Source organism: Trachymyrmex septentrionalis, unplaced genomic scaffold (genome assembly GCF_001594115.1).
Source record: "Trachymyrmex septentrionalis isolate Tsep2-gDNA-1 unplaced genomic scaffold, Tsep1.0 scaffold22, whole genome shotgun sequence".
Classification (NCBI taxonomy): Eukaryota; Metazoa; Arthropoda; class Insecta; order Hymenoptera; family Formicidae; genus Trachymyrmex; species Trachymyrmex septentrionalis.
The window spans coordinates 4,259,467-4,286,938 of record NW_017305375.1 but is presented as its reverse complement, the minus strand read 5'-3'; the positions used below and the strand labels follow the sequence as shown (position 1 = coordinate 4,286,938).

At 32.7% G+C, this 27,472-nt stretch overlaps 3 protein-coding genes across 3 annotated transcripts in view; 2 read left to right on the top strand and 1 right to left on the bottom strand.

Moving 5' to 3' along the window:
* Positions 1-7,326, top strand: part of LOC108748388 (X-ray repair cross-complementing protein 5-like) — a 20,997-nt gene extending 13,671 nt beyond the window's left edge. Inside the window, 6 exon segments of the mRNA XM_018486537.1 lie at positions 151-396; positions 2,145-2,192; positions 2,194-2,303; positions 4,553-4,590; positions 5,030-5,278; positions 6,874-7,326. Coding sequence (XP_018342039.1) covers positions 151-396; positions 2,145-2,192; positions 2,194-2,303; positions 4,553-4,590; positions 5,030-5,278; positions 6,874-6,984 — 802 coding nt within the window. The 3' untranslated portion in view covers positions 6,985-7,326.
* Positions 7,327-9,076: 1,750 nt separating this feature from the next.
* On the bottom strand, positions 9,077-27,472 carry LOC108748389 (putative uncharacterized protein DDB_G0282133). The gene is made up of 11 exons (XM_018486539.1): positions 27,141-27,472; positions 15,236-15,354; positions 15,012-15,151; positions 14,802-14,931; positions 14,506-14,643; positions 14,271-14,447; positions 12,502-13,791; positions 11,762-11,910; positions 10,980-11,353; positions 10,622-10,900; positions 9,077-10,404 (listed from the first exon to the last, which is right to left on the bottom strand). Exons 2-11 carry the CDS (start codon positions 15,347-15,349, stop codon positions 9,077-9,079), a joined length of 4,119 nt encoding a protein of 1,372 aa, XP_018342041.1. The 5' UTR covers positions 15,350-15,354; positions 27,141-27,472.
* On the top strand, positions 19,902-26,028 carry LOC108748390 (pickpocket protein 28-like). The gene is made up of 12 exons (XM_018486540.1): positions 19,902-20,261; positions 20,662-20,774; positions 20,840-20,965; positions 21,335-21,538; positions 21,791-21,911; positions 22,803-22,951; positions 23,043-23,244; positions 23,480-23,750; positions 24,920-25,028; positions 25,099-25,224; positions 25,648-25,739; positions 25,817-26,028. The coding sequence occupies exons 1-12, from the start codon at positions 19,938-19,940 to the stop codon at positions 25,999-26,001; spliced, it is 2,022 nt and encodes a 673-aa protein (XP_018342042.1). The 5' UTR covers positions 19,902-19,937; the 3' UTR covers positions 26,002-26,028.

The window sequence follows — 27,472 nt, the reverse complement described above, 5'->3', positions numbered from 1 at the left end:
ATTATATAGATTTTATAAAATTATAAAGAATTCTAAGAAAAAAATTTATCGAGGATATCCAATAAATTAAAAATAATAAAGTTATTATATTATATTTTTTGCAATATATTTATACAATATTGTTAATTATCTATTGAATTTTTATATTAGTGCCGATGATGATACAATTAGTAGTAGTGATAAATATTTACCGGGATATATGCCGGATCCTGGAACGCAACACATGTGGGATGTATTAACAGCTCGTGCGCTTAATCCAGATAAACCGTTGCCGCCTATCGCCGACGATCTATTGAATCTTCTAGAGCAACCCGAATTCATAAAAGCAAAATGCAAACCAGTAACCGAAAGAATCAAAAATTTGTTTTTCTTAGAGAAAAAGAAGCCGCTTAGGAAGTGAGCATATTCATTCAAATCAAATTAAAAAATTTTCTCGAAATGGATTTAACACTAAAATTATCGATTTGATAAATGTACATTTTTAGGCGTAAAATACAAGAGGACGATAATAAACAGTCTGATGCTAATGATGCGCCTATGACACAGACACTTAAAGAAGAGCAAAGAGATACCGGCAATGATGTAGACAATATCTCTGATTTGTGTAGTTTCGATTTTGATGATATTGTAAGTACATAAACTCTCATACTATGTAAATGCTTTATAAAATTTTGGATATATGATTTTTATATGCAACAAACTTCTTTAAAGATACAAATATTCTTACAGGCTGATATATAGGAAACTGCTGGCAGTAATTATTTTGGCAATTACGTTACAATACTATACTTGGATCATGTCTTGATTATAATCAACGATTTAGAAATCATTTAATAACATATTTTTGAGATACATATTGAATTAAGTCAATTGAAATGTGTTTTAGGTTTAATAAACAATAAAAGGATGCAATATTAATATTGCAGTGAGAAATATATAGAGTTTCTTTTTTCTAGAATTGTTCTTATTCTTCAGTATATTTTCTCCTGTCAAGGGTAACGATGACACTATCGTTGACGAATACGTTTCGTATTCGTATACAATAACGAATATGGAAAAGACGAGGTCACTCACCCACGTAACGCCTACCTTTTATCCTCGATTTACCAAAAATCCGTTAGCACCTGAACATTACACTATGCTTAATAATTGATCAAAGATTTACTGAATAGAAGCAAGCAATATAATATTCTAAAAAAGTGAAGATTTTTATCAATATTTTGTAATATATAACTTTCATCCAAAAGGAGAACAGTTTGGTAATTAATATTAAGTTTGAAAAAAAGTAATTTTAGATTTTTGTATATTAATGAACATTGTATGTCCGTTTGCGCAATTGAAATTCACGACAAATGTTAGGTAAAACGTATAATTAAACATTTGCAGATTGGTTTTTATAATGTACCATTTTGATTTACATGGCTCTTAAATTATCTCATCGACTCGATTTGCGAAGATGATGCGTGGCATTTCATTTCCCGTACCTATAAAAGGAAAGAGATCTGGTACGGCATGAGGCTGATTATCCATGAAACGCGCGATTCCCCGATGATTCTCGCATTTGAAGCATCCTGTACTCAGCAGCGAATCAAGACACTACAAAGCCCTGAATGCGACATGATTTCATGATGGGATTGTGCCGTTAACACAGCTTGTTTCAGGAAATATTTAATTATTGGAATTATTTTTTTTAAACAAGGTATCGTTAATAATAGAAACTTGATTGATATCAACAGAGACCAGGCTATTTATCCAAATTGTTTCGTATATAAAAATTAAGGAAATAGAAAGTTTTTAATTGCAACATAGTACACTAAATGTTGAATTTTATTGTAATATTCTAAAAGTAATTATCACGATGTGTCGAATGTTCACGAAATATTAAAATAACAATATTTTGCTATTAGTATTCGTCTCATGAGCGAATCGTCGGCTACTATCCGTGCTGTCTAATGGACGGTCTTCGGGCGGGGAAGACGAAGACCGAAGATTCAACAGTTCAGTGTTCAGTCGACGAGGAGACGCCGCGTTGCGAGGATCAACAGGTGCCGAGCGAACGCCTGTCGTTTGAGAAGCATGGGTAAGTCGAGTACGACTTAGTTGGCTGCATCTTCTCACTTTACTATCCCCGACCAACGAAACAGGTCGAGCGTGTCGGATATTGCACTCCGTGAATCTCACGACTCGTCAACGCGAATGGAATCTCGTCTGTTCGTTCCTGGAAAACGATCCTGGATCCTTCCTTGAACGCAGTTCTCGCTCGCGTCATAGTCTCGATATAAATTTAAGCGAGTTCCGTCATGGTTGAGCAATTTTTACCATTAAATAATTCCAAGATACCAAATAATTCCAGATACTAAAAATAAAACGTGAAAGTGTGAAAAGAGATCGGATCTTCAGAGACTCATGAAATATTCTTTAGATACTTTTTCAATATTTTGCTTTTCTCGATGTTATAAATGTTAAGGAAATTATATTGTTTTTGATTTTAATAATTTCTGGATATTATATCGGAACGTTTAGAGATTAATGTAAAAAAATCGTTTTAATTCTTTAAATGATTTTTGAAATTTTTTAAATATTTTTTTTAGTCTCTCATTTTTTTAATCTCTTCTGATTTTTGATACTATCGTCGATTATCATAAATATTTTAAAGAAATATGGCGTAATTCAATGTAATTTCAACTATCTGCTTCTGAAATGTAAAAAGCAAAAATGAACAAAAAAAAAACGTATCTTTTAAATGTTTTATGATTTTTCGATATTTATTTGGTTGCCATCTAACATTACATAAATATCGATTCGTTATTTTGTTAGTTGAATATAAATTTTTCTTTAATTTAAAATAGTGTCCGTTGAAATGTTTCACAAAGCTATTCGTTCACTCATATTGTTCCTCGTAGAAAGTTCGCAAATTAGAAGAGATACAATGAACTTGAGACTTCCTGTGTATGCAAGTATAAATTACTTATGTGCCTCAAACTGATGAAGAGAAATAATTTGACGAACAAATTACTTTTCCGTCAAGTTACACATAAATAATGGAAAAACGAGAGAAATCTTCAGCAATTAAATCCGATTCGCACAGTTATTAATAATCTACTCGATCCGGATAGATGCTGGGTGAAATGTCACGGATAAATGTCTCGCCGTGAAAATGTCATGTACAGACGTCATGTGCATCTTGATGTATGCAGTTGAACATTATGCAACAGCTATCAATATCGACGAAGCGATATTTCTTTTCTGTTTATATTTATTGGAGCCAATTACTATTCCCTTCTTTAAGAACAGAAGAGGGCAAGCTGCGCCTTAAATCGAGGGGATTTATTCGACGGTTCAGTGACGCAAATTTATGCGTCGACCAGTGCAACTGCTCGCAGACCAGGATATATTATATGCGTGGGGTGTTGCGTAAATTGACAAGGAAAGTCTCGTGGGTCGCGATAATGTCAAAAAGCCGAGACAGTTCGATTGATTTTGGGTCAATGTGGAACGGGAGAGAGAGGTTTTTGCACGCGACGCTTCTCGAGGCCGAGCTCTGGCTGTTGACCGTGAAAAAAAAATACGTGAGCGAACGCGAGATGCGAGAAGATAGTAAACGCTGACCCAGAATTGAAAAGTGTGGAAACACGTGTATATTAATTAATTCGTGAGGTAAAGAAAAAAAGAAGAGAAAAGTCTTATCGGGAGCCGCGATCGCAATTATTCGACTCTGCGAATAGAAGAAATTATCTGAATCTGTATTTTTAAGTTAACGGACGTACTGGCGGATTTTGCGATTGTGAATTACTTAAGGAACATCTTAACGGATTACTTTGTAATTTAACAAAGAAAATTATATTTAATTAATCACTTGAATAATTTAGTTAATTACTTGAATTTTTATTGGTTTTTTTTTTAATCAGCAAATTATTGAAGTAATTAATTCAAGGATAATTCAATATTTAGAAATAAAGATAATTTAGAGATCTATTTATCGCAGTACTAAGAAATTGATTTAATTAAAAAAGAAGAGAAAAATGTTATCGGGACCCGTAATCGCAATTATAATTCTGCGACGAAAAGAAATTATCCGAATTTGTATCTTTAAAGAACATCCAGCAGATTTTGCAATTGTGAACGAATTACATGAGGAACACATCTTAATAGGCTATTTTTATAATTTAAAGAAAAAATATTCAATTACTTTGATTAAAAACCAAAAAATTATTTTAACTAATTAATTGAAGAATAATTTAAAGAGAAATAATTCAGGATCTAAATATAAAATAATTTAAAGATCTTTTACGGTACTTATATGAATATGATTTTAAAAAATAATAAAAAAAGTTCTAAGATATAATTATGGTCTCAATATTGTGTTCTTATCCTCGATATATTATTGTTTCTAACGGCAGAATTGTAACGTTTATACTTGCGCAAGGATAGATTGCCGCTGGTAAATATTCCGGATCCTTTCTCTATTTTTTTTTCTTGATTTTTTTCTACAACGGTGCACCATGTTGCGCAGTTGATTTTTCCACACTGACTCACTTTTTTGCTTTTGCAGGGAACATTTACGTCTGCAGCCTGCTCGTCGCACTCGCTGTAAGTGGCTAGACTTTCATCAATTGCGGGACACTTGCGGACTCCTGCGAATGCAATTTCTTGCGCATCTTATTTCCGAAAGTTCTCTGCACGCTACCTCGTTGCGGGAACTTTCTGCGAGAAAAAAAAAGCAAAACGCCGACAATATATTGGCAGATAAGAAGACTCGGTTAATTAACCAAAATTGTATATAAATTAATTCCAGCAATTTTTGATGAAAAACTTCTTGGCGTGAAAATAGAGAACGATCTTTTTCTTTCCATTGAATAACTCTGTACTAAACGTTAGCAAAATAGTTTATGATTCCGCAACGTCTGAAATTTTTATAATTTCCCAATTATAATTGTAATTAAAATTCTTGAAAAATCTTTGTAAATTATATGTATGTATATATTACATCTTAGAAAAATATGTTTGATTATGTCTGTATGTGTCGTAGGCGCTGCTCGTTGTAGTGCAATGCGGCGACATAATGCGCAAAAGCATCGTCTTCGATAAGAATACTCCGGATGTGTTTTATTGTCCGCAACACAAGCCTATTGGTTTCGAGAAAATGCTCGTAAAGGCAAGACCGCTTTCCAGGCTCTGCCAATTCGAGGGTCGTCCGATACCCGAAGATTACAAAAGCGACTGTTACAATGACGTGGATGAGACCGAATACGCTTGCAAGGAGAAGTACAGAATCATGGTGAGTGTCTAGTTTTATTTGAGATCGTGGTAAATTACGCGTGCGAAAACGGAAGTGAAAACATGCTGTTTACATGGCTTAAAAAAACAATATGCGTATGACTAAGATAAAATCAACTTGAAGAATAAGAAATAAACTTCCAAAGAGGAATATTCTCTTTCAAGAAATCCATAGAAGAGCAATATTTTTGATATTCAAAAATAGTGCTGCTCTTCTACGAAAGTTTGAAAGTTTACTTAATTTTTAATTAAATGAGATACAAGTGATAAAAAATTAATTTTATTCAAGTTAAAGAAAAGAACATTCGATCTGTATCGTCGTAATATCAAAAACGCTTTAATGCGTGTAACGGATTGGTGTCGGTCTTTTTCTCGTTGCAGAAGCGATTCAATAATCCGGATGGGAATACGAGAGTCATTGACATCGAGAAGTAGAGAATGGGAATGATGCTGCACGACCGCAATCCATGCGCACGCAAATCATAAAACCCAAATAGAATCAAAGCCACATCATACTAATGCTCGGGGCTGCTGCTGCATCGAAGGGAGCTCGACTATTTACAAATAATACTTATAATAAAATAATAACGGCGACGTAGATAAAGCAATTATTGCCTTCAAATCAATTATCCATTTTTTCATGTTACGGTATCAAGTAATAGTATTGTATTACATCATAATGTTATATTTTGTCTTTGGACAAACAATATAGCAATAAGCAAGTCACTGCCGCACCGTGTATTCAAGATGAAGAAATGGATAACAAAAAATTAACAGAAACAAGCAAGGCACTCATAAAATAACGAGATATTTTATAATATACATTTTTCCACTTATCTTAGGACGCGAGATGATAAGGAACAATAAAGTTTGGTTCTCTAATGTTTAAGCTTCGTCAAGGGGGAATTTATTTATATAACATTATTAATAAAACTAACCGCAAAACGGAGCTGGGTAATTGATCATTAATCCTTTGACGGAGCTTTGGAATGTATTATTGCTTTTATACGAGAAATCGAATTAATATAGTTTTTTATCAGTCATATGTTAGTAAGTCATTATCAATCGTATCGCCAGCATTTACTTTGTAATGCTTGTAGATGATTTTAGCTATGGACATCATCTTAAAAAATTTATCTCTCATCTATTTATGATAATAATCTAAAAATGATAAAAAAATATAACAGAATTTTATAAAGTATTTATAAAAAAAGATTACTTTTTCGACAATTCCGTGATGCCTGAAACAAAACTATGGAATTTTTCATGAATCTGTAAATATAAAATATTTTGTAAATTTCCTTATCTGTCTATGTACACAAAGATCTTACTTTCATATCACATTTACATATAAATAAAGCATTGATAGAATAAATATTGTTTATTATATTATTTTGTCGTCGATTTGTGTCGCGATATCTTGAGGAATACATCGAAAGTCAGGAGCATGTGGTACGTAGTCCTCCAAGATTGAGTACAGATAAATTATTAATCAATGTTGAGTGCAAGAGGAAAATGTAAATTACATCATGGATTCATGGATAAATTATTTACGCTATCGTCACGCATACGATTATCTGATGGCCTTTGTTTTAGATGAGGCTTCATCCACCGGGAAGTAACACGCCTTATAACGGGACACGCCTGTCCAAGTTCTTGGCCTTCGATAAAGATTTACCGTACGCGCGAAAGAAGAATCAGGTGTAAAAAGAGCGGTTATATCCAAGGACGTCCAGGGGCCTTGTGTTAATGCAATTAAAAAAGACGTTCACATGATGAACGCATTAGTTATGTTATTAATCTTATATGTCGAGAATGCAACTAAGAAAAATTCGCCGAGTTCCTGTAATCCAATTAACGAGAACTGCGTCCTATTTTCAATTGGGCTGGATCCGCTGTTAATTTATGTTACCATTTACTCATGATACTTGTGTTAAACGATTTAACGTTCCTATTTGGTTTAATGCAAGTGTGAACTTTCTTCTTGCAGTGAGATTGTTTTTGTAACGTATATAAAAAACATTTTGTTGCTTAGTTATGTAGATAGAGAAAAGAAAATAATATTTATATTTAGAGAAATATCTCTCTATTTTTATACATTGTTATCTGTATAATTAATACATGAGAAATATATAATATTCGATATCATGTCATGATAATATGTTCATATAGAATGTGTAGACCAATGCACGTTAATTTCGATGATATTCAAGAACAATTTTCTCATGTAAATTATATGCATTTATATTGTGGCATTTAATTACAAAAATGTATATTAGTAAAATTTATAAAGGACAATTATATAAAAAATCTAAACGAAAGGTATCTAATTGCCTTCTTTAAAATTGAATATTTAATATAACATTAACACAACAAATATTAAAAATTGAGAATATGTAAACAAAATTATAATTTTTTAACTTGAAGTTCAAGAATACTAATAATATTATTTTAAAAAGCAGCTTATTTTACATGTAAAAGTTAATTATTTTGCGTATTATCGAATCAATAGTATCTCTTTTATAGAAGTTCAAAAATTTTATATGAAACTCTAAATATTAGTGTTTTTTTAGGTACAATGTTATCTCATTTCTGTATTTTATTGTAATACAAAATTAAAATCAGACAAATATTTATTCGATGAAGCATTTATGTGATTCGTAATATTCTTCATAAAAAAAATTTAAAAAACGGTTTCATATTTTTTTTACAAATATTATAACAATATTTTGCACTAAATCTGCAATTTTAATCATAAACCCGACTTTTTTTTAGCGAAAATTTTATTATTTTTGTACCCATGCAATATATTTATTAGGTTAAGTAAAAAGTCATAGCGTTTTTTTAAAAGACATCTATCAGTAAAAACCGCAATTACTTTCTTATCAAGAATATAAATATATATCTTGATAGAGTAAAGTTACAGCTTTAAAAATCTCTTTTTTAAATTATACGATACGACAATTTTTAATGGAGTTATGAGCAATTAAAGTCAAAATAATTCTTTTATTTAATCCGCGATAACTCAGTAATCAAAAGTCGTAGGAATATTTAAAAAAAAAAACGATTTTGTAGAGAAAGTATCAAGTTTTCACGATAGGTAATCGAAAATTTTCTCAAATTCGTTTTGGACACGTTACAAATCCACAAAGTGAGAAGAAAATTTTTCGTCTTTTTCAGCTCGTAGTTTTTGGTATGTAAAAATTATCAAACTCATATAAACTTAAAAAATGTGATAAGCTTTTAAAAGTAGAGATTTCAAGCTTTAAAACCCTTTTTTTAAATTTGAATTTCATTCATTATTGACGAAGATATTGTATATACAACTTTGAGCTAAAAAATACGCGATGACTTTTTACTCAACCTAATACATGCGTGATTGTTCCAAGAATATGAAAGAAATATGAAGTTTTAATATAAATTCTATTATTTCCGGCCTCAATTTCCTAATTCAAGTATACTATTATATTATACTTAAGATCATTATTTACTATACACATTATGAAAAGAAACAAATTAAAATTAAGAAATAATTTTTTTTAATATTCTTTGTACATCATATAACGTAGATAGATAATCTATCTAAAAACCTTTTAACTTAATTCTTTTCAAACATTTGCGGTTATATGACGAGATATACCTCATCAATAAATTTCTGTTTTTACAGACTAATGACTAAATCGACAAGGTATGAAGATAAAACTTGCGTGTATCAGATTTACATGTTATTGCGATTGTGAAAACTTAAAAAACAAAACAAAGACACACGCAATTTGTGTAATATAGTTAATTATACGCTTTACAAAATTAGTTTCCCTCCATTTGAAGCTCTAATCTGCGCTACCTGTTCCGGAGTGAGTATGAGTTTGCTGCCATTGGGTAGTGCCAAGGCGTAATGACTTCCGGTCTCGTTTACGACTACCACCAGCTGCGTGTTGGCATTCGTCGTTGGCGGCGGATTGTTCTTCACTGGCGTGATGGATATACCACCTTGGCTCATTCGTTGAATGATTTGCGGTGAGAGAATACCTTTTGTCGAAGGGACAGTGATGTCCGAAGTGATCGTAGGTTTCTGTTTAGATTGATTAGCAATTCTTTGAGACTCCAATGATCTAGCTTTATTGGCTGGAGTTTTCTCTGATGAATTGGGCGTTTTCTCCATAATGATCATTTCTATCTCATCGTCGCTATCACTGAGCATGATCAGAGATGTGACCTTCTGACCGCTGTTTTCCGTGCTAGATGTCTGTGATGTTCTCTGCCTTTGCCTCGACAAAGGAACGTTTTTCGAATTGGTGGACCTCTGACTTCTGACAGGTGTGCCAATGCTTCTTAATACTGTACCGTTCAGATGCTGTGAATTCTGTCGCGGTGCCAGTTGTCTGTTATTTTGCATGTATCTATTCTGCGGTCTGAGAGCGCAATGAATCGGATTCTGCAAATTCGGTTGATTTATCATCGGCCTAGGTGCAACCATGTACTCTGTTTGAGGCTGTGTTGCAACCGCTACATAAGATACATAATTCGTATTATTGACGTACGGTTGAGTCATTATCTGTGGACTTTGCTGTTGATAAACAAATTGTTGTTGTTGCTGCTGAGTAGGGGGTAGATATTTGCCCTGTGGAGCCTGTATTACATAAGGCTGTTGCATGTAGTAAGCCGCATGGGGAGCTTGCGGCACAGCTCCCTGGATGATCGCCCCCTGGGGCACCATTCCAGAATTCTGTGGTACCATATAATAATATTTTTGTTGCGGATTCGTAGGTTCGTAATTGCTTTGTTCGTATTGCTGGCTTGCAGCGTTTGGATTAGACTCGTACACCGGACCCTCATCCTTGATGTCAAGTTCCGAATGTACACTCTTGACAGATTCAATCTTACAAATCGCGTCCATAGAAGGCACTTCTCTTTTATTTTTGTTGTTCGCTGCAGAAGTAGCGTTGTTATCAAACATTTGCGAAGGAGCTGCATTTTCAGGCTCTCTCTTGTTATCTTTGAGTTTATCTTTCAACTTATCTTTAACAATTTTCGCATTAGGAGAAACATCAAATGACGCATTATTCTGAGATGTATCCGTGATATTCTGTACCTTATGTTCAAATGATTTTAATCTTCGATTGGTAGCTAAAACAGCACAAATGTTAAAGTTATAAAAGTGTTACATGATACAAAATTTATTGATTTTTATAATACTTTCGATTTTTTCTATCAATATTCTTTTACATTAAAATTGCTATTAATTATATTCTCATATTCAAACAAAACAAATTTTATAAAAAATCTAGCCTCGATAGAGAAAAAAATATAATAGTATAGCTTTTCTTCAAGATTAGATACTCACACGAACGTTTATTTTTCCTTTTGCGAGAGCTCGGTAGAATCCAATCTTGGTCTGAGTCCTCCTCGTCCGACCAGTTGTCAACGTTTCGTTCTTTCGAATTAGTGTGAGAAGCGGATGTATTGGCCTGTGTGCCGGGAGCCGCGTACACTGCCTCAACGTCGGCCCATTCCTCCAGCTCGTCCGCATTGCTCTCGTCATCTGAATAAAGTTGTTCTGTGTATGAAGAGACGCCGCGTGCTCGTAACACCCGTCTACTGTGTTGTGTTTCCTGGTTTGCATCTGTGAAGGACGCATTATTTTCAGTATGAAAGAAGAATAAGACAACCGAATGGGAAATCAAAGTGACGGAAAAGAATACCTTCGTCTGACGCATTCTCGTTTTCTCTGTCTTGTTTGACTTCCAGTTTCTTTTCTTCTTCCACAACTTCGTTTCTTCCTGATGTCGCTTTGATCTCTGACTGTTTGTTGCCATTTTCGTTTTGCCGTTCGTTACTCGGTTCTCGGCTCTCGTGGTGACTTTGTTTAGACTCTTTGACCGTACTTTCGTTTTCACTCTCGACTTGTGATTGTTTTTGTGTGTTTTTGGGGCCAAGTGGGGATACGGCAGATTGCGGTAACGTTTGTAACGTTGCGTCTCCGGGAGTTGAGAGTGGATCCCTGCCCTGTGTCCCAAGAACCCACCAATTAGAGCTGAGACCACTCTCACCGGATGAGTCCTGATCCTCCACACTGCTACAACACATCACATGTTTGTCTACCATACATGCTCGACAAAAGTGATTAACATTTAACGTTACTAGAAGTGTGGACAACGACCACATCATAAATCACATGGATTGTAGCAATCTCAAGGCGTCAGGTAATTCGAATTCTCCAGATAATGAAAATGAAAAGATATGAAAAGTTGTGAAGATGTATAACATTATTTTGCTATGTATATTACTGATCAAAACCAAAATATTTCGTAAATGTGCATTAATAAAGCGGAATAAATAATAATATTTATAAAATAATGATATTTCACAGTATCTTTAACTATAATTATTTTTTTGTGATCGTTTTGTATGATAATGTATGAAATTTTGAGAAATAATGTCCAATTATTTCGCATTGTAAGGTATAAAAATGCAAGTTACATACCCTTCTTTAAAATTAGACCATTCCCTTTGAAGTTTTGCCTTTGCTTTTCGCATTGCATCCTTTAGAGTTGTCTCTACTGGTTTCACAGAACTTAATAATTCAGTCAACTTCTTTACTAATTTTACTTCACACAAAGGAATAATTTCTGCCTGTAAACGCAGCGTAATTTTTAGCCAATATGCAACAAAATATTATGAATAAATACATTAGACAATAAACTAGCAAAGAAGGCTCTAATTGTAAGAGTAAATCAATAAAAGAGATATACATTAGTCATGCTGATATCAATGCGTACAAATTTATTAGTCAAATTTATATGAAAAAATTAATTATAAACGTCTCGACCATTGCTTTTAGACTTACTCAGTAATTGTTATTCGTTAAGACATTCAAATGTCAAGTGCATTCTAAATGTCGCAATTTTAACTATTTTTTTTACACAATTGATTAAATAAGTCGCAAAAGTAACATATACCAATAGCGTGGATATTAGTTCAAAAGAGCGTTCTAATTATATTGATATCTGATGTAGATTCATAAGAGAATGTAAGAGAAACAATGATCAAACGACAATAAGAACTATTGTAAAATGGTCGGCAGTTAAACAAACAAAAAGTGATCAAGTAATATGTAAAGATAATCGGACGGATATTATACGAGTATAATGAGGGTTAATGGAACGAGGCTATGACAAAAATGTTAAAAATGTTAAAGATATTCATTAATCGCATTAAGCTTACGTTATTGGAATTATTGCTTTCCAAATCACTTTCTGAAAAATTGGCAATAAGGTCCCGTAAATCTTCTACACTGTCAACTACAAGATAAAAATCAGAAACGCTAAGATCAGACAACATCTTGTCGAAACGTTGCTTGCACTCATCTGTCTTCGGATCCGTTTGTAAATTATAACCAATATCAGTATTATTTGCGTCATTGTCCAAATCGTATTCCATGCTTGTTTGTAATCGCGGCTCACTTAAATTTTCTTCATCTGTTTCATTCATTTGATCATCATCTTCCTGTCTTTCATTTATCTCACTTCCTGTCGTTTCAGTTATATGTTTTTTATTGTACTGCTTTACATTTCGAGATCGTAGTTTCATTCCTTCTCTCAAATTATTTGATTCTGCTTGTATCACTGATAGCGTTTTATTCAGATACTGTCTAGTCACTTCTTCACTTAATGACGCACTATTGATAGAGGAAGATGAATAAAATAACTCATCAAAAGTTCTTTTTTTATTTAAACTGTTTTCATTTGTGCTAACATTACTATCACTAGTTTTCGTTTCACTCAGTTTCTCGTCATCCGATTTAGATGTCAATTTCATTGAAATATCACTTACATTATCACTGGCGGGAATATTTTTGGAATATACATTTTCAAGTAATTTAGAACTTTCGGCATTAATTATCTCATTCAATTTCTCATCGTCTGTTTTTGAACTATTGGACAAAGTATCACCTGATTTCTCATTCTCATCCTTTTCGTCAAAAGTTTCACCACAGGATATTATAGTATTTTTGTACAATTCGACTAAGTTTTCTTGTGATATTAATTCACTACTGCGTTCACTCATTTTTTTTTCTTCGTCAATTTCAGTTTTCAAATCATGTAACATTTCATTAATTATTCCTATACTGCAATTATCATTCTGAGTATTAGTAAAACCTTTGAACATCGGCGAAGACTCGTCATCGATAGATTTGGTATCGCTGGAGTTATGGGTGTCATAGCCGCTGGATCTTGCATTTGAACTTTCCTCGGACGTTTTTGACAAACTCCTGCGACGCTTCCTGCTTATAGTGTCCAGGCTTATGTTATTGTTATTACTGCATGTGCTGATACTACTCAAATTTGTATCCTCACTGATAAACGAACCTGTGGTGCTGTCGTTATTACTAAAATCTTTATCATCGTTTCTATTTTCAAGCCTGTGATCAGATAAGTTATTGTGTATTTGCAATTTTCTCTTCTTATATCTAATGAATTTGCTCCTTTTCGTCTCTTGATCTTGTCTGACAGGCTGCAAAATTCATAGTTTATTAATATGTTTACATAGCTTGTAAAATATGCACAATTTATACAAAATATCGTAATATATTTTAAAATTTTTTGAGACTGAGTATCTATGTTATAGATACCGAGATTTTTGAGAATATTTTTAATTGTATTGTAAACTTATTGATATTAAAACTTATTGACTATTATATTAGACATTGTAATTTAAAGACATAGGGAAAGATATATATATAGCACTTATAATTATAGCAATTGTTTGTATATAATATTTTTATTATCTTTTTTAAAGGACAAGTTTATGTAAAGACATTGTTAGTCCCGACAATTGTAGATTAACTTTAATCTCGGTTCAACTTACTCTTAATCTTTTTCTAATTCCAAGGATTACAAAAAGAAGAAGAGTAAATTAAATCAAGATTAAAGTTAACCCACATTGGTAGAAATGGACATTATTTAGATTTCACAAAAGAATAAGTGAATTACCTTAACAGTTGACAAGATCTTATTGTCCAGAGAATGCCTGTAAATTCTGAGATCGTTCGGCATAAATTGAGGAAAATAAATGTATCTTGCCCCATTACGATCCATTCCTAAAACTGTTTCAAATTGGTCTTCCCATGGTTGGTTTACCATATCTTCTTGAACTGTTTTTCTAGTATGCTACAAGAATTATGGCAGTTTAATTTAACTCTTATTTTTTAGATGATCACTAACTCACCATGATTGTATCACAGACAGTTTTTAGCAACCAGATCCTTTGCTTGAAGCTAAGATCTTCAAAGTCTTTGCCATCGAGCATCGAAGTTTCGGGGAAAACGTTCCAGAATTCTGGTTCAACACCAATAGTTTCTAGAACCTAAAAATCTTCGATCATATTTCTGATCACTGTCGTGCATGTTATCATGTGTATATGTATATGTATGTGCGTCTAAAATGTTGCGTACATATTTGATATAAAATTATAAAAATTATAAATATTATTAGTTTGCAACGCAAACTTACGACAATACATACTTTGGTTGTGTCTTTATGCTTCGCACGATAAATTTTGAACCAGCTTGACATTTTATACGCGAGAATATTGGTCCAAAATTCATATGGCATCGGTGGCACCTTGCGTAGCTTTACTTTGGTTATCGGGGAACTAGAATTTTGAAATAAAACTTTGTATCACATAATGTACATCTTTTCACAGTTAAATCTAGTCGGATTTAATATATGTACCTCAGCAAACACGTCATGATGTTTGCTAATTGTTTAGAGGCCCTCGGTATCAACAGCATCCTTTCCATTTCATATAAAGATAACTGAGGTATATTAAGAGATTCCTTTGTTAAGTAGAGGAAATGGAAAATTTGTGGTATCTGGAAAAAGTATAAGTTATAAGTGTCGTGTTTTTTTTTATCTAACTAAGAATCCAGTAAAACTATGTGAGGAACTTTAATTACCTCCCACATCGTTTCCATCTCCTCCCTCATCTCATCGGTAAAAAAATGATCTTGTTCCCCATCGTTTACTTTGCGCTCCTCGACCTCTTTTCGCTTTCTAGTCTTGTACGACATTTTGCCTAGTAACAAGAGATGGAATCATTTTGTTAATAACGAGCAACAATGTAAAATTAAATAAATTACGATGCATCAATTTTATTTCATCAAGATAAACATTGTGAAATAATGTGCAAAAGAGAAAGAGAGAGATTGTAATTAATTTGAAACAGAAATGAATATTTTTTTATGTCGCGAATTAATTATCCGCTTGTTAGTACAAGCTGGCCTAGACCCACCACATTTTCTCTACAAATTTAATGATATGATAACTAATTATACAATGCCAAAGAGCAATACCGTTGAAATATCACAGTTGACTGTTATCAAAATATCATAATTCTAATGAGAAGCAATACCATGTTGTTAATTACGCTGATGATAGAATCACGTGTCTATTTAAAAGGCGCATGTCTTGTCACTCGTGCATAATCATTATCGTCGCTTATGACACCGTCAGTGCAGAACAAACGGTGGTGACCTAATATCGCCGTTGTACAAAGAGTATTATGTAGCTAGAAAAAGTCTAACCTTGCCACTATTCGAAGCAAGGTCTCCTCATCCCTTCCACGCAGTTCGTCTAATTATTAGATAGATATTCCGTTCAATGGTAAACTTTCCTCGACGAACTGCATTATCGTAATCAATGTGAATTATTTAGACGTTCTTACTAGCAAAATGTTTTTTGCTCGTTTATCATTGACCGCCCCCCTCCATAAATAAAAGATTAATTAATTCCCCTTGGGCGTGTGATCGATGTATCACGCGTCGTAAATTCAGTTTCGTATCGAATCAAAGCGTGACAATAAATTGTCGATCGTCGATGTCTATCCGGCAAATTGTTTTCGCTTCCGAACACCTATAATTTCATGTAGGCATATCATTGCCGTTCTCACCCGGTAAATGAAGGGAAGGCATTTCGTTCGAGATACACATCAGCCGAACGGATCGGCCAGTTTCGATTCGCGTGAGGTGCCGCTGAACGTCGATAAGAATAACACGAATGTTTGTCTTGTAATTACGCTAGAGACGACGATCTATCAGAGGAGGCGGTCACGAAACATTTCCACTGTGAACGAGTCTGTAATCACTTCACCATTCTTGACTCGTTATGCATAACAATGGAAAATTGCGTGAGACTATCGTGACTGTAGTCATCGTGGTTTTCTATATGCTTTTCTGCATTATATTATAGATTTGGTGCCACTATCATTGCTTACGATAGTGATCCAACTGATCGATTATGGACTTCCAAAATAAGAGATATATAGTTGAACGATGCGTTACATATTATCTACATTATGACACGCATTCATTTTACGTTTATTGCGTTTTTAACGATCAAAGATTGACACGTTCGCATTATATATAATTACATTAAAAAGTATTTAGTATATTCCTTATAAAATTAAAATTACGCATGGCATATAAATTGTTTAATAATTTCAAATTGATGATATAATTTGTAATAATATAACGATATAATAAATAAATTATAAATATTTTATCAAATATTACATTATTTATTAAATAAATAAATTATAAATATTATCAACTATTATATTATTATTAAATCAAAACGACAATAGAACTAATGAATTTAATAATATAATTAATATTGTGAAATTGATATAATGTCATTATATCAATTTAACTCTTCGGTGGACACTACATTTTTGTCACAAGTGTAATACATATAGGGTATTGTACAAAAACATCGAATAAAAAATGAACATATTATAATAAATTTTTTTCCATCAAAATGCCATTAAGAATATATTTAAGGATTATATTAGCAAATGTACGTCCGTTTCTACCAATGTAATTTAATTTTAATCTGGATTCAACTAACTCTTTTTTTCTAAATCTAAGAAAAAAAAATGAAGAATAAGTTGAGATTAATCTAAATTTGTAGAAACGGGGGCATTATTGTCTTTAAGAAAGCTATATGATTTATGGGTTACTTCGTGTTTCTAATACATCGTTAAATGTCAGCGTTTCATAAATGTTGCAATTCACTTTATCATAGCAATATTGTATCAAGTTACTTGCTACGATGAAGTGAACTGCAACGTTTACGAAACGCCGGTATTTAATCAAAATGTATCAAGATAAAGATTACTCGTCAAACGCCTAATCTTTCTCGACAAAAAATCCGTGGAAGTTTTAATTGTTATACGATGTATTATATGTGCTCCTAATAAAAAAGTTGTAGCATATAATAAAATTCTAGCGTATATACTATAAAGTGGCGCAAAGGGGTTAATAATTTAATTTATGCTTGTTTCTATATCAACGTAGTTTAACTTGAATCTCTGTTCAACTAGTAACTCTTTTCTAGTTCTACGAATTAGAAAAAGATAAAAAGTATAAGTTGAATTGAGATTGAAAAGTTAATCTACGTTGATAGAAACAGGCATTAATGATACAAGTTCTATTCAAGAGGCAAAACAGTGCGGAATAGAGAAAAATTTGCGCGCATGATGGGAGATAAGCTTGCGTGCGAACATTTTTATTAATTAATCCATCCGTCACCCTTGCTTAAGGATAGCAATCGCGCAGAGTGCTCCACCCTCATTACATTGTGGTTAATACATAAACACGTAACAGTTTATAATCGCGCGACAACGTACACTTCCCAATCGATCTATCCTGTATACATATGCATCGGCGATACACGCGAGCGATTCAATTTGTAATAGTGGATCATTGTGTATTTTATAACGATGCATGCAAAGCAACGGGACGCATCATTAGGACGTGGTGTTTTTTGGTTTTTCTTTCTCTCACATGCGATGATTTTTTTCTTCCTCCCAAACAAAAGGTGTGATGCTTTCATACAGTCGTTAAGTGTACGACTCGAATCAAGAACGCTCGAGTAAAATTTATTGGGTAAAATAAAGATGGAATGCCCGGTCCCGAGACATAGCAAAGTAACGTTCAAGCCCAATTCCAAGTAATAAAGTGACGTCATATGATGTCTCAATAATGTCTTTAATGTCCAATAAGTCGTTAGAACTTATCTTAATACTTGGGACATTTTGTTCTATATATATATATATATATATATATATAGAGAGAGAGAGAGAGAGAGAGAGAGAAATTATGTTTTTCTTCACGAATGTACTCCTCTTTTTTTCGATCTATGCACATTGTGAACACGTGGACTCGTGATCGCAAATACTAAAAGCGATTCGAAAAGTTCTATTATAAGTAGAGTGGATCGTATCAAAGTATGTATATTCGATTACTGAGAAAAAAAAAGGGAATGTCACTTTTGTGTACTCGTTTATTGTTAAACAAGATATTCTGCACATGAAAGAGTAGATGTTCATGAAAAGATAAGTCACATTTATCGAACGACGTTTCCTCATCGTTTTATAGCTGACTAAATATAATTTTACGTTATACTTCTCTCACGTCAATATAAAAATGCACTTCGGGGATAATCAGAGAATGCTAAACGACCAACTCGGAGAACGTTATTATTGCAGTTATAAGCGATTCTAACTGTCGTTTTTGAAATTGACATCGAAATTTCGAGTTAAAATTACCTCAGACGACACAAAGGTATTCATAGACAGTTCTTATATTTAAGATCGCGTCTTAAATAGTCATAAATTAATCACAGTCACAAGACATTAAAACCGTGTATTGAAATAATCCTAAAATAAAAACAAATGATACAAATACTAGCCAAAGTTCAAAATCTGACATAATACGTCTAAAAATGTTTAAAAGACATCCTAAAGACATCTTTTTTTGTAGATGTATGTAATAAAATTATGATTATCAATTATATATTATTATTATCATCTTTGTGTCTCCATTTCAAACTTTGTGTTATCTGAGACGATATTAAAAACAATTTATCAGGAATTTTCCTATAAAAAAAAAAGAAAATCTATTTTGCATTTATTAAAAAAATCTATTATTAAAATTAAGTTTGATCGTAAAAAAATTCATAAAAAAAATAAGAGAACGTAATGCGTCGCGATCATCTCACGATCTTTTATGTAACGTTGGTTTCGTCTTGTTAATATAATAATGGAGTAATAATGTCTATTTATCTAGGAGATCATGAGCGTGAGTATGCATACGAGTACAAGGTATACGAAGCGAGCATCATATTGCGAAAGTTAGAAGGATGCTCACCGCTATTGTTACGTCAGTTAACTGTCGGCCGTCTTGGAGGGTAGTTTGGAAAAGTCCCGCGACAAAATCAGCGGAACTTTTTCCCGATTAGGCGACAATATTGTCCTAAGATACTCGCGATAAACGGCTCACTCCTTGTACGATAAAGAAATTGCTACAATAAATAATATTAATTGTAATTAATATTAAATAATGTGGAGACTAATTGCTAATTGGAGAAAAAAGGAGGATCTTTTTAATTATTAAAAAAAATCATCTATGGGATAAGTTTCTCAAGTAAAGGAGAATAATCGAAAAAGAAGAAAGAAACTGTGAATGCAAGCAATTAGCATTCTTCTTTTTCCAAAGAAAGAAAATTTACCGAATGTTAATAGGGCGATCTGCGTCAAGAAATAAAGTCATTGAAAGAGTCACGAGATCGCATTGAATCGAGAGAGAGAATGATCGAGAAATGGAGGATTCAATGAGACGAAAGAAAAGGAAGGCGATCCTCAATCCGTGGAATAGCGCGCAAATATTAACACATGTCACCTCGAACGTAGATCGAGCATCCGATTTCGTTAGTATGAAAATATTCAACACACCTATGTCATCGCAAACCTACAGCCGCAATCATCCTTCGGATGAGAAGTACTACAATGACACCGATAGAGCGCAATTTGATTTAAAGACCAGCAACACTATCCCACCGTACTCCGTCAACACCGTGCACCTACAGAATCCCTATAGACCACCCCAACAGCTAAAGGGATTCGCATCTCGTGATCGCTTGAAGGTAAGATTAATGTCCGCGAAGTTGTCTTCGTTCATCTTTCGAACGAAGAAATTGAATGCGAGAAGAAATGCACACGAAAAGAAGGATTTTGCTGAAACATCTAAAAATTTAGCCGGATACAGAAATTGAAAATAATTTTGTTTCGACCATCAAAATAATTATAATATATGCTTAAATTAGTTGCCAGAATGTGCAAACTTTTTGTACCATTGTCATCGCTTAAACGTTCTACATAATTATTTTGATAATCCAACAAAATTATTTTTGAATCTGTATCTAGCCCTTTTGTATTATTAGTCAAATATTAAATATGATATAGTAAAATTGTTCTTTCCGTGCACTATCAATCAAAGACAAGATGTGAGCAGTACGAATAAAATATCATCTCGACTATGCGTAGGATACGTATCGTTTGCAAGATTTTGCCCTGAGGTCAAGATACAATAATAATTTGTTCGCAAAAGAATCAGCCATGAACAAGAACAACGATCAAGAAAGCGAGAAAACTGAAAAGTAAAGATCCTTTTAATTAAATGCTAGCAATACACATCTATCTAATCTAGTATTATTCTTTCTAGATTGAAGACTGGAAAGAAGTATCAGAAACTCACAGAAATCAGCGAACTTGCCAAGCAGTATTGCTCGTGTAGCAGCCTTCACGGTTTACGTTACGTCGGTGACTCGGGATTATCAATCGTAGAAAGGTATAAAGTTCTATGCCAATTTAAAACTTGACTAACAAGTTCTTCCCAATTCTTCGAGTTTACAATACTACGAAGCAGGAAAGTATTGTAAAATTTGAAATAATTTTTCATATCGAGATACGATTTTCAATGTAACAAAATTATTACTTTTTAAATATTAAAAAAATGTTATTTATATTTTGAAACATATATTATATATTTATATTTTAATTTTATTTTATATATAATAATACAATACATATTTAGAAATTAATTTTATGCTTGCGTATGTATACATATGTATATAAAACATATTATTACATATTATATAAAATAAAATTAATAAGTAATCTACTACTTACTTTACACAATTTTACATAATTTTTGCAGAGTATTTTGGATAATCTCGTTCATTATCGCACTAACAGTAGCAATATATTACATTTGTTATATCTATCAGAAATGGAATGGATCTCCCATCATTATTTCTTTAAGCCCTGATCCGATTTCCCTAAATGAATTTCCGTTTCCCTCTGTAACAATATGCAATATGAATAAAATCAAGAAGACAGAAGGAAAGCGAATTGAACGTGGGTATGCATTAAATTACTAATTATCAGTATTATTATTTTATAACAACACACTGTTGAACAAATTCTCTCAAAAGTACGACAGTATATTTCAAAAAAATCTTCAGGAAATGTATTATTAAAGAGAAAAAAAGTGTTTTTTTTTAAATCGAATAGTACAATTAGTAATTATTGTAATAAAATAAGTACCATCACCAAAAATAATTATTTTAAAAAATTATGACTAAGAATTTTTTAAATCTTGTGTTTTTTTTAGGTTCGATGAATTAGATAAATTATTGATGGAAGATATTTGCAATTCGGATAGTAATATAACTTATGAAAACCATGACGACCAGGCTATAAACTGGGACAAGATGCTAAAGTTCATGATCAATGTATACAACGTTATTTTATATATACATTTTGATGTACACTAATATGAGAACACAACGAAATGTCCCCTTGACTTTAATAAGCTTTGGATATGTTAAAATATCAACCGAAATAAGATATATTTTTTTACGAGTGCTCAATCACACAATGAAAAAATCCTTAAAAAGAATTAGTTTCGTCCTTTCTAAGTAAATATCGTTTAAACCGTCAAAAACATAAACAAATGTTATATAAAAGTTGAATAATTTAAAAAAAAAGAATACTTATAAAAATGAAACATTTTTTAATAAAACAATTTTTTATTATTATAAAGTACTCTTTTTTGAAACCATTTAATTATTATCAACATATTTTTAACTTTTTTAATAAAAACATTTAAAAATTAAAACTTTTTATTAAACAAATTTTTAAATTATTATTATAAAGTAATATTTTTTTAAACTATTCATCTTTTATTTAAACTATTTTTTTATAGATAACTTTGGCGGTTTAGACAATATTCGCTCACAAAAGAACCATCGGAATTTTCTCTTATTGATTTTAATGGACATGTTATAGAATATTAACAAATATTAGATTTATATTGTTTTGTTATTTACTTGTTTCGAGATTTTGAGATCAAAACAACTCCTAGGAGATTAAAATAATAAAAAAATTTGACGTTTTCAAAAAATATAAATACACCATTATTAAGAAAATACCATAAAACATTTATAGTTAGCTTTGTTCCCTTGCAAAAAAAAGAAAAATTAACTAAGACAATTGTAAAGGATTAAAATCATATTTTTCGATCAATGCTTAGATTGAAATCAATTGATAAAATTCAGATTATTTTATAATTATTTTTATCTCGAATATATCATTAGAAAATTATTCTTCATTTCTTTGTTCAGATAACCCAGCCGTGCACAGATATGATATACTACTGCCTCTGGCACGGGACTCCGATCGAATGTGACAGGATTTTTAATCCTACCATGACCGACGAGGGTATTTGTTGCAATTTCAACTCAGTAGCAAGAAAACATCTCTTCTATAATCCGTGAGTAATCAACCAAATTGGCGTAATTGTAAAATAGAAATATACTCTATGACTGAAAATTTCTGCTAAAATTTTATTTCTGCTGTTTTAGACTCGACTGGTCTGATCTGAATATAACGTATCCATCTGAAAGTGTTGATTGGAATGCTGAAAAGGGATACGACGCGAGTATGTCGCCGGATGTTATACCATGGAGACCATACGGTGCTGGACTAATCTATGGTTTGACTTTGGCTCTTGATGTTGATATTGGCGAATATTATTGTTCGTCAACCGCCGGCGCAGGCTTTAAAGTGCGTGTTACGCTACGAAAACTCTCCTTTTTATTTTGCCCGTTAAACGAGATTATTAAAGGAAGATTTTGGAAGTATCTACCATTAGAAAAATAGTTAACGTACAACGAATCGTCTTTTCTCTTATTAAAATTCAAGTTTACAAATTTTCAGATTAGTGCTATAGAATATGCTTTTTACAATGATGTAATATCGTTCTCCAATGTTGTTAAATAACATGGTTATGATTCCGCAGATGTTACTCCATAATCCCGTAGAGACACCGAAAATCGCTGATTTCTCATTCTCAATCACACCGGGTGAGGAGACCCGGATAATCATAAGACCACGGATATCGTATGCCAATCCATCAATAATTTCTATAGCGCAGAGAAAACGGAAATGCTTTTTCATGTCTGAAAGAAAACTGCGCTACTACCGGACATACACACAGAGGAATTGCATTCTGGAGTGCGAGGCAAATTATACAAAGAAGCTCTGCAACTGCGTGCAGTATTACATGCCAAGTAATTATCATTAATCTTTGATACAAATCTAACAGTTATTTTCAATACATTTTTATCAAGTATCTGAATTCATTTCTGAATTACATTTCTTAGATAAAAACGCAGCTAATAAATACGCTATAAATCATTAAAGAAAAATTATTTTGAGAAATATTGAATTTCAATATTGCAAAAGAAATATCTCGAACTTGTGATCTGATGATTCTCGGAATTCTTAGTACACATGATTGGCTCATTCCTGTTCTGCATTTTTTTTCTTCGAAAAAGTAGATGCATAAGTAATTATAATACTTATATACTATTTTTTTTAAATATACAACCTTACAAATACTTTCTAAAGATGTTAAAATATATATGTAAGAATCGATTAATTTTTGTCTATTTATTAAAGTGAGAAAAATTAACCCGAGAATCATGTGTAGTAAAAATCGAAAAATCATCGTATGTACTAAGAGTTCAAACTGTTATCATATGTATGCTAATAGATTAATTCTAAATAAAATTGTAACTTGTTCTCTCGTAAGCCTTATAAGAACTTGATGATTAAAATGCTTATAACCTTATGCAGTATCTTTACAGATAACTTTTTGTAAGATTTACAAGAAATCGTAGATATTTACGAATGATTGTAACATCTTACGATATGCATAGAATTACAATTCTAGCCATAAATTCTTATACAAGTCTTACGAGAACGTCATTTTTGTCCTTAGGATGTGGAAAGTCTGTTCGTTTTGAAATTGTACGATCAAAATATTTCTTTCGCAATATTTAAACTCAAATTTCTTAAAATAATTTTTCTTTAATTGTTTATTAATGTATTAATCTATTAAGGACCAAGACAAATTTTTTTTTCTCAAAATTTAAAATCCTTTTAATGGCAAGCTACTATGCTCTTAAGGAGCCTACTTGCAAAAATTTTCATCTTGGGATTGGTTGTTTAGGCGAGGGAGGGGAAGGGGAGGAGTGGTCGATTTTGCGACCATTGATTCAAATTTGGTCCAAAATTTGACCTATTTTTTTTTGGTCGAAAAATCGACCAGCGGTCCTTAATGAATTAAGATTGTTCAATTAATGATGGTAGAGTAACGAAAAATTAATATAGATTTTTCGGGATCTCTGATTCAAAAACTTTTTTTGTCTATCTACTAGAGTAATATTATTTGTAGAATCATCGAACACACTGATCTGTGGCAAAAAAGACGAACAATGCGCTAAACGTGCTAGACAAGCCATGGAAACCAAACTTTACGATGAAGTTTTGAACAATATTACGATGTGAGTTCTCTCAGAATTACCTACATCTTTTTCTAGAAGCAAGACCATTCAAATTTTTCTTTTCTCGCAGACCAAGCTGCAATTGCTGGCCAGCCTGCTTCGAGATTAATTACAGAATAGAACTTTCGCAGAACAAACTAGTGCAGACCTTCCAAACCAACAAACAATACGTGAAGAAGGACATAGATTATTTCACGTAATTAAAACTCAATAAGTGCGATTTATCGCGGCAGGTATTCGTTTGCATATAAAAGATGCAACAGGTTGATATTTAGATTCCAGGGATACAAAAAAGATCGGAAAAAAAACACTTAAATATATTTTATCTTTTATAAATTTTCATGTTTGAATTTAAATCTAAACTCAATGCAGATTTATGCAAATTGCGATACGCCTCTGTTTTTTCTTAACAAAAATCAGATACAAGAGTGGGAAGTTTATCGTTGAATTAAGATTTATTTAGACATCCTGTTAATTATCCGTATTGCGTCTGACTTTGTCACGAGCTGCATATTTATAGAAGTCTTCATAATAAATTTCAATATTCCATTTCTCTTCTTTCTCGCGTAATTTATAATACTTTTTTAAACCAATTTTTTTAATGCAATTTTAAACGTAGGGAAAACGTGGCGGTGGTTCACTTATTTTTCGTGGACTCTCAATTCACGAAATACATGAAAAGTGAGCTCTTCGGATTCATCGAATTTCTATGTAGGTATCTGTTCATTCTACAAGTGATTATTATTTAGAAAAAAATATTACAAAATAACAGGAATTCCAATTTACAGCGAGTACGGGAGGCTTGCTGGGTCTCTTCATGGGCTTCAGCTTTTTGTCGTTCATGGAAATATTGTACTTCTCGACTATGCGGGTGTGGTGCCGCTTCAACAATCGCCGAGAAATGCAGAGACCCAATGTGCTCCAGACGCATCCGTTAGATAACAAGAAAGTGATCTATCCATTCACCAATTGAATTACACGCAGATGCCATGGAAATAGCGACCTAGTGGGTGAAGTGTATGGTCAGGAGATATACTGAATATATCAATTTTAACGGAATATCAATGACTCGACCGACAGAATTTAATACAAAGTTATTAACTATACTGTTCTTTTTAATTAAACTTCTCGTATCGTTCATCTTTTCTTTTCTTTCTTCAAGATAGAAAGAAAAAGAGGCAAGATAAACCGTGTAAGAAGTTTAGCTGAAAAGAATTTTATAGGCCTTATATAATTTCTCGTTGGAGATATTCGTGATCTTCAACATCAGAATAATGATTTTCCAAATTAGTAATTCTGATTCCAGAATAACAATTCTTCAAATTAATAATTTGGAAATTATTCATTAGAATTAATTTAATCTTTAGAATATTAATGAAATTATAATTATGTGTGTTTATAAAGATAAAAATCCATTTTTAGATTTAAAATATTTCAATAAAAAAAAATTATAGTATGTAATATTACACACTTGCCCTTCTCTCTCTCTCTCTCTCTCTCTCTCTCTCTGTACATTTTTATCCCTATGAGCTTGGAAAGCTTTCCCTAGAACAGTATTGAAGTCTTCTTTCTCTCTCTTTCTGTTTAAGAAGTTTCTCGTTGGTATCATATTAAATAAACATCTTTCTTTATAAGCGCGTCTTACGATTATTTATTGCCCGTAACATTATCGATGCGTACGTCAAAATTGTATCAACGACTGACGTAATGATCGACAGGTGAAACTTTCAAGGTTTTGGAACACGAAGAAATGCGTTTCACGCGAGGACAAACGTGCTGTCACTGTCGCGAGCGGAGAGTGGGTAAGAATCATTTACGCGTGGCGAGAGCACGGGAATCACGTCTCATTCAAGTACCGTTCCGGTGTTGTACGTGAGTCAACAAATCGTAGAGCGACGTGACGTGCGTCTCGCCTACGAAGTGACCGGACTCTGATCTCCCTGTCGAATTGCAACCACGGCTGACACTGTCAACAACTGCTGTCAACTCGACCGAGATGCGTCGACAGATCAGCCTCGGACATTTCAGATCCGAGAAGTCGCGCGACATGCCAAGAAACACTCTGTCATCTCGAAGTATTTCCGAGCTATTCTACCTCCGTCTTGCGGTTACCTTTGCTTTGTTTGCTGCCATTCAAAATCTTGCGATTCTTGGCGATGATTGGGCGAACAGCATCGCGACACACTGAAAATTCCAAGCAATTCCAAGTGAGACACTACGATGTGAAACTTCGTCCAACTTCGTCGTGTAAGTCGAAGCACGACGTTACACCAATAATTGCAACGACGCCATAATGCTCAAGCCGACGGCGCACGCAACCAGCAGCTGGAATGACCAATCGCAATCCAACAGTTTGAAAGTGGCCGCCTGACGTTCTCAACAGGAATTGGACAATTCGATCGCTGTTCACGAATCCTGCTGTTTACTTCACACATCTGGTACAC